Consider the following 7,923-nt stretch of genomic DNA (forward strand, 5'->3'; position numbering starts at 1 on the left):
CTCGTCCCATCCCACTCCATCCCATCCCGGGTCAGTGGCCATGGCACAGCCCAGGGGATCTGGACCACTCCAGAGGGTACAGTGTGAGGTCCCATGGGGTCTCTGGTCCCATGAGGGCCCGCTCCCCGGGGCGTGGCGGTGTCCCAGCCCGGTGACAGTGTCCCGGGGACCCGCCCGCCTCGCCCCCCGCGATGCCGGCGGGTCCCAGCGCCACGCGTGACCCCGTCCCCACGGGCGGGGCGCGAAGTTTGGCGGTGACGTCAGGGGAGGGGCGGGGCGTGCAGGGGGCGTGGCCCCACGGTCCCGCCCCCCCAACTTGCCGCGCCGGGCGCGCGGGGCCGCGCCGCGACGGACCGACGGCTCGGCTGGGATCGGCTGGGAGCGCTGGGATCGGCTGGGATCGGCTGGGATCGGCCCGGCTCGGCCCCGGCCCGGGAGGGCGGGCGGGAGGGGCGCGCTCCCCCCGAGCGGCGGCCCCGGGCCGCGGCCCCCCGTTGCGGTCGGAGAGGCGTGCAGGTGAGCGCCGCGCCGCGCCGGACCGGGGGCGAGGGGGGCCGGGCCCGGCGGGGGGGGGCGTTGCTGGCATCTGTCCCCGTCTGGCCCGGGGCTGCCCCCAACTCTCCTCCCGCCCCCGGTGGCTCGGGACGTCCCGACGGGGCCGCGCGTATCCCTGTCCGGTGCGTGCGCGCCCCGACGGCTGCCCGCCGCCGCACTGCCCCCACCGGCACCCCGCGTCCCCCAGACCCCGAGCCCCGACGGGCGCCGCGGGCACGGCGAGCTGCCGGAGCCCGGCTCCCTCCGCGCCTCCCCGCTCGCCCCCCCGGGCCGCTGCTGTCCCGGTGCCGCCCCCGTCTCCGCGCAGAGCCCGGAGAACCGGGCCGGTATCGCGGCAGGGGATGCTGCCGAGGAGCCTCTCCCCGTGCCCCCGCCGCCGAGCATCCCTTCCCGGACCCCGCACCTCTCTCTCCCGCAGTCCGCTCCCTTCCCGCTGCCGCAGCGCTCCGAGCCGGCCAAACGCAGACCTCCCTGCGGTGCGCGGCCCGGGCTGTCCCTCCGCACGCCCCGGCCCGGGGGCGGTGGGACTTCCCCAGCCCTGTTTCAGCCCCAGCCCGGGAGCTCCGCGGGCAGCGCTGGGCCGGCCGGCCCCTCCGCCTCCCTTCCGCCTCCCGCTGCCTGCCCGCTGCGGGCACTAGCAATATTTCGGTCCGTCTTAGCCCGGCTGCGTTTTCTGCCTCTCCCCGGTACATCCTTCCCCCGGGACGCGGGGGCAGGATGGCAGGGGGGAACCCCCCACGGACATGTCCAGGGCAGCTGCAGGTGGAAGCGGGGCTGGAGATGAAATACAGCTGGTGGCACCTCACACCGTGGGGCAGAACTGGGGGTCGGGGGGTTGGGGGGCCCCGCTGGCGAGGGCTGCACGGCTGCGTCATCCCTCCGTGCCATCCCCACCCGGCCACCCACTTCCCCGCTATTGTCTTACACCCGCTGTTGCTTCTGCTCCCAAATTAGACACTTGGAGGGGGGTGCTGGCTGCGTGCGGGTGCCAGCGCAGCACCGAGCCTTCCCCCCGGCACCCCGGGGAGGGAGCACTCATCCCTTCGCCCACCTCTTGCCTGGGTGCCCCTGCCCCAGTGGGGGTACTCTCACCTGTGGGGTGCAGGTGCTGACCCCGATGTTGGGCTGGGTGCCAGCCTCCCTTGCAGGGTATCCCAGGTGTGCTGAGCCCCCCAAAGACAGCCTGGGGCAGGAGAGGGTGGCAACGCTCAGCCCTAGCAGGATGGGTCCCCACTAAACCAACGGGAACTAATTTTATGAGCGCAGATTAGCTGAGTGCTCCCAGAGACAGCAATAAAATCCCGATATATCATCCCACCCGGGTCCCCTTCCCGGCTAATCCTGGCACCATGCCGCCAGTGCTGGCAGCCTGCCTGCCCACCCGCAGGCCAGCCCTACCCCTGATGGTCTGTGGCGCTGAGCCCATCGCCACACCAGCAGCTGCGAGGACAGCCCTCATTCGCCTTGGCCAGGTATAGTGGCACGGCAGAGCCGGTGTCGTGTGGCATGGGGACACAGAGGTGCCAGGCAGGACACGTTTGCTGGGAAAGCTGCTGGGATGAGTCAAGTGTAGGCTGGAAAGCCTCACCCAATCTGGGGCACAAACAGTGGTGTCCCATGGGTGCTCTGCTTCTCTTTTGGGACTTCGTGCACACTGAGCAGGATGAGGGCAGGTGCTCCTAGCCGGTGCAGGCTTTCCTGGCAGGATGGTGCCTGGGTGCCTTGCGAGATGGGAGCACCCATCCTACGGGCATTGCTCCAGCAGGCACAGAGGCAGGTCAACCCCAAAGGATGGAGGCAGGAAGGAGTATCCCCCCATTCCCTGGCTCACGGCACTCACGTCCCACCCAGGTTTGGGTCAATCACCCCAGGGAGCTCTTAGGTGCATGCCCTCGGTGCTGCAGGCAGCACGCCTTCCTCCCAGGGCCCGCACAGCAGGGATGGGGCTGTGCACCTGCAGGTGGGTCGGGTGCTGCTGGGTGCTGCCGGGTGCTGCCCGTCCCTGCCCCCTCCAAAGGATGTGCCGCTTTCTGCATCTTCAGCTCCCATTGCCATAGCAACAGGCTCGGCGCTTGGGTACCCGCGATGCCGGCTCCCGCATCCCGCATCCCGCAGCCATCCTGCCCGCAGCCCTCACCACCGGGCCCTGGGTGCTGCCAGTACGGCCCAGCCAGGCCCACACAGCACAGCGTGGTGTTTGGGGAGCTTTAGCACTGGGCAATGGGTGCCTCCAGCATTGTGCCAGCCTCCCATCACAAGGTCCTGCTCAGGCCCATCCGAGAGGGCTGGGGGGCCCCAGGCAGCTCTGTCATCTTCTGAGCCATCAAAAAATAATGCCAGCTGAAACTTCCTCCTGGTAGCATGGTGGGAAAGGGAAAATAATCACTTTATGTGACCAATTTTTTTTTCTGGGAAGCTTCCAGGAAGGATCTGGTTTTGAAGGATTCCCAACAGGGAAGCAAGGGGCAAAGCATCCTTCCTATAGGGTTGGAGAAGCTGGTGTGTGCCAAGTGTCCTGACCGCTGCCAGTGGCAGGAGGACTGGCACCTCCAAGCTACAGTGCCACCTGCCTGGTGCCACAGTCAGGGCTGCTTAGGGATGGGAAGCTGAAACTGGTGTAACCCACTGCACATGTGACAACGTGTGACAATCTCTGCCTGGGGAGGCCCCGTCTGCTGAAATGTTACCGTGGGCAAAACTGGGCTGAGAAACAGGAAAGGATCCGTTCACCTCCGCTTGCCTCCCCAGTGGGTGCTTCAGGCACTGTGCTAACCCTGACTGCTAATTAATCATTAATAATCTACAAACAGGGGCCAGAGGGGCCAGCTTGTGGCTGTGCTGGCAGCCTGAGCCCAGGCAGAGAGGCTGGATGCCACGGGGATGGATGCACATCGGTGGGGCTGGGCACATGGCGGCTTGTGGCAGCTGCAGAGCAGGAGCGCTGCTGTGCTCAGGTTCCACGTTAATTAGCACAGCTCGGGAGGGTCTGCTGTGGCTCTAGGGGGGCCGGCAGTGCCGGGGCACTTACTGCCTCTCCCTGCCCTGCCAGCACCGGGCCCTGCGATGCCGTTTGGCTGCGTGACGCTGGGAGACAAGAAAGATTATAACCAACCGTCTGAGGTGACCGACAGATATGACCTGGGCCAGGTCATCAAAACGTGAGTTGGTCCCTCCACGGCCCCACGGATGCCCTGGGGAACCCCAGCCACCTGTGTGGGGCTCTTGGGGTGCTGAGGAGTGGCACAACACTGCCTGCGGGGGCTCTTGGGGTGCTGGTTCCCAGCTGGGCTGGGATTGCAGGGTGTATTTTGGGGTGGCTGTACCCTAATTAGTCCCTCTTGATCATGGGTGCATGGGGGATATTCACAGCTAGCTCTGAGGAGGGCAGTGAGCATTCCCACTGCTGCTGGCTGCAGCTGGGCAGCTCCCTGTATCCCTCCCTCCTCCCCTCAAGATTTGCAGGGATTGCAGCAATTCCACACGATCCTGGCTCCCCTGAGCACTTTGTGAAGCAGGAGGGCTCTGCTACAGTGAAGGAAAGGCAGATGTCACTTGGGGGGCAGTGGAGCTCTGCTGCTTCCCCCCAGCTGTTATTGCTGTGCTGGGGAACCTGTTAGGATGCACTCCAAAAAATTAAGCCCTCACACCCATTGAGAGCAGCTTGACTGCAAAATATGCACCAGAATTTTTTTCATCAACTTCCAAAACACCTGCTTGGCCACAGGTCGCGCCTGGCAGGGTCACACTGGGTGGCAGTGGGGACCTTGGTGCTCTCAGATCTTTATTGTCCGGGCAATTTGTCCCAAAGCCCGCAGGTCACTTCACTGCTCCCCTCCACCCAGGGCAGTGGCCACAAGGATTTCAGCACAGCTGGGGGGATTGGAAAGCCAACGGCTTTGCTGGAGCAGTGCCAAGTGCCCCCCGGGGGCTCCCCTGCAGCTCCAGCCTGGCCGATGGCTCAAGCACCATTAATAATAGAACAGAAATACTGCAGCTACCAGCACATCTCCCCTTCTTTCTCCCCGACCGCTGCGCTGATGTTAATGTCGGGTGTGCTGCTGTTCCACCTCGGCACGAGTGGCTTCGCAGTGGCTCTTACCCCTACTGTCCTGAGGATGGGGCTTTTTAACCAGCAAATTTTCCCCCTTCCCTATCTATTTGCTTCTTCCCTATCAGTTGCTTCTCGCTGCTGTTTTTTCCTTCCCCTCTAAAGTGGTTTTGAGCCACAGCTTTCTCCCACTTCTGTGGCATCTCCCCTGACTGCTGGGATCTGGGGGAATGCTGGTGGGCCCAGGGAGCACCCAAGCACCCCCAGTCTCAGTGGTCCCCGGGAAGGGGGTGATGTCTGGGGGTACCCTTGCAGGGAGGAGTTCTGTGAAATCTTCCGGGCCAAGGAGAAGACGACAGGGAAGTTGTACACCTGCAAGAAGTTTCTGAAGCGGGATGGGCGGAAAGTCCGGAAGGCAGCCAAAAACGAGATCATCATCCTCAAAATGTGAGTGCTGGGGCTGGAGGGGATCCTGTGCTACTCGGCAAACTGGGAACTCCCACCCATGCCCCTGTCTCTCTGCAGGGTAAAGCACCCCAACATCCTACAGCTGGTGGACGTCTACATCACCCGCAAAGAGTATTTCATCTTCCTGGAGCTGTAAGTTTGGGAGATGCAGGAGGGTGTGGGGTGGCCCCACCCGGGTGGGTGGGTCTCAGCAGAGCTGCCGTCTGCAGGGCCACTGGCCGGGAGGTCTTCGACTGGATCCTGGACCAGGGCTACTACTCAGAGAAGGACACCAGCAATGTCATCCGGCAGGTGCTGGAGGCTGTTGCCTACCTGCACTCACTCAAGATTGTCCACAGAAACCTCAAGGTGGGTGGCAGGGGGCTAGGAGCACCCATGGGTGCTGCGATGCCCCCCGTCCTGGCACTCACAGTCCCTGCACTGGCAGCTGGAGAACCTGGTGTACTATAATCGCCTGAAGAACTCCAAGATCGTCATCAGTGACTTCCACCTGGCCAAGCTGGAGAACGGGCTCATTAAGGAGCCCTGTGGCACCCCTGAGTACCTGGGTGGGTGAGAGCCAGCCAGGTGGGCATGCAGGGGTGGGCAGTGCTGGGTCCCAGCAGGTCCCTGCTACTCCTTACCATCCACTCCTTACTACCTGCTGCTGTACCTCCCATTCCCCATCACCCTGGGGGCTGATCCTGGGTGCTTCCAGTGGGCCTCTCCCACTCCTCATCACCTTGGGGGGGGTTGCCTAGGTGCTTCCAGTGTGTCCCTCCTGCTCGCCATCACCCCAGGGCCAAGAGGCCGGGGGCTGGGGACCCCGGGGGATGGTTGCTCTTCTGTCTCTCACAGCTCCGGAGGTGGTGGGACGGCAGCGGTACGGGCGGCCGGTGGACTGCTGGGCCATCGGTGTCATCATGTACATCCTGTGAGTGTGGGGTGAGGGTCAGGATAGCTACAAGGGCTCAGGGCTGGGGCTGGGGCTGGGGCCGGGCTGAGCCCCCCACCACATTCCCCAGCCTCTCGGGAAACCCCCCTTTCTACGAGGAGGCAGACGAGGATGACTATGAGAACCACGACAAGAACCTCTTCCGGAAAATCCTGGCTGGGGACTATGAGTTCGACCCACCATACTGGGATGACATCTCGCAGGCGGGTGAGCCCCACACTGGGGGCTACGTGGGGTCCCATGTTGTCCCCCACCAACACTGACTTCTCCCCCTGTGCCCCCAGCTAAGGAGCTGGTGACACGCCTGATGGAGGTGGAGCAGGACCAGAGGATCACAGCAGAGGAGGCCATCTCCCATGAGTGGTGAGCAGCAGCAGGGTCAGATGGGGAGCCGGGGGGGCTGGTGGGGGCTGCTCACCCCTCCCTGCCTCCCCAGGATCTCTGGGAATGCCGCCTCTGACAAGAACATCAAGGATGGCGTCTGTGCCCAGATCGAGAAGAACTTCGCCCGGGCCAAGTGGAAGGTGGGTGTGGGTGTGCCGTGCCTCAGTGTCCCCTCTTAGCCGAGCCCGGTCCCCCAGCACGGGGCTGTGATCCTGGTGGGGCTGCCAGTCCCTGCCCTTCCGCCAGCCCCACGCCCCCCCGCCTCTCCCCCGCAGAAAGCCGTGCGAGTGACCACGCTCATGAAACGCCTGCGGGCGCCCGAGCAGACGGAGACGGCGACGGCCCCGGCAGCGACTCCGGCCGCGGCCCCGGCAGCAGCTCCAGCCCCGGCAGCGGCTCCGGCCCCTGCAGCGACCCCGGCCCCGGCAGCGACCCCGGCCGCGGCCCCGGCGGCCACGGAGCCCGCGGCCACAGAGCCCGCCACCGACACGGCCACGGCCACGGCCACGGCCCCGGCCACGGCCACGGCCCCGGCCCCGGTCCCCGCCACGGAGCCCGCAGCCCCCGCCGCCACCGCCCCGGAGCCCGCAGCCCCCGGCACGCCGCCAGCCGCCGCGCAGCCCCCGGCCCCCGGCACGGAGCCCGCCACCACGTGTAACGAGGCCGGGGCCACCGCCGAGCCCCCCAGCGAGCAGAGCGGCTGAGCGGCCCCCGCGCCCCTGTACATAGCCCCGGCATGGCCCCCCCTCCCCCGCCTGCGCCCCCTTTTCTACGTGCCCCGCTGGAGAGCCGGCCGCGGGGCAGAGCCCTGCATGGCGCCCGTTCCCCCATGTCCTCCCAGCTCTCTCAGTCTGTCCCCCGCCGCCGTCCCCTCCCCCGGGGATGCCCAGAGACGCGGAGCAGCCCGCCCCGGCCGCACGCCCCGCAGCGCTGGGGGGGGGTGGGCGCCGCGGGGCCCCCCAGGACACGCGTGCATGTGTGGGACCGCAGGAGGGGCCGCGCGGGACGGAGCGGGGGCCGTCCCGGAGACCCCCTCTTCGTCCCGGCACCCCCGGGGGGGGACACGGGGACCCGGGGGCAGCCACACGGCTCCCCACGCGTTGTGCCTGGAGGACTCCCACTGCCCCCCCCGTGCCCCCTCCCCGGTCCCCGCTTCCCCCCTCGCAGCTGCATGCCTGCAGGGCCGGCTCTGCCCGCGGCTGCCGCCGCCGCCCCGCGCCCCGCCGCTGTCTCTCTGGCAAATAAAGACCCCGCTGAGGACAAACTGAGACAGCACCAGCGCCGCCTGCCCAGTCTCTCTGTGGGGCCGGGGGTCTGCCACGCGTGCCGGCAGCACGGGGGGGACTGGAAGCGGCACCGCTGCCCGGGCGGCGAAGGCAGCAGGACCCCGTGAGCGCTTGTCCCCGGGAGGAATGCCGGGTGCCATCGCTGGGCTCCGTGCGGCGCCGGCGGGGCCCGGGGGCGCGGCTCCCCTCACGCCCCGCCCGGTCCGGCCCCGCCCCCTCAGCCCAGCCCCGCCCTTGGCCCCGGAGCT

At 66.8% G+C, this 7,923-nt stretch overlaps 1 protein-coding gene across 1 annotated transcript; it reads left to right on the forward strand.

Moving 5' to 3' along the window:
• The first annotated feature begins 411 nt into the window (after positions 1–411).
• On the forward strand, positions 412–7,667 carry CAMKV (CaM kinase like vesicle associated). Its single transcript, XM_032120929.1, has 11 exons — positions 412–516; positions 3,605–3,713; positions 4,919–5,050; positions 5,129–5,203; positions 5,281–5,419; positions 5,499–5,619; positions 5,909–5,984; positions 6,076–6,212; positions 6,290–6,368; positions 6,442–6,529; positions 6,665–7,667. The coding sequence occupies exons 2-11, from the start codon at positions 3,619–3,621 to the stop codon at positions 7,091–7,093; spliced, it is 1,371 nt and encodes a 456-aa protein (XP_031976820.1). The 5' UTR covers positions 412–516; positions 3,605–3,618; the 3' UTR covers positions 7,094–7,667.
• The last annotated feature ends 256 nt before the right edge of the window (positions 7,668–7,923 follow it).

Source organism: Corvus moneduloides, chromosome 11 (genome assembly GCF_009650955.1).
Source record: "Corvus moneduloides isolate bCorMon1 chromosome 11, bCorMon1.pri, whole genome shotgun sequence".
Taxonomy (NCBI): Eukaryota; Metazoa; Chordata; class Aves; order Passeriformes; family Corvidae; genus Corvus; species Corvus moneduloides.

Coding starts and splice junctions, on each gene's coding strand:
- CAMKV (XM_032120929.1), top strand. CDS start 3,619: ATGCCGTTTGGCTGCGTGACGCTGGGAGACAAGAAAGATTATAACCAA. Junction 5,420..5,498: donor TTGTCCACAGAAACCTCAAG/GTGGGTGGCAGG, acceptor CTGCACTGGCAG/CTGGAGAACCTGGTGTACTA. Junction 5,620..5,908: donor TGGCACCCCTGAGTACCTGG/GTGGGTGAGAGC, acceptor TGTCTCTCACAG/CTCCGGAGGTGGTGGGACGG.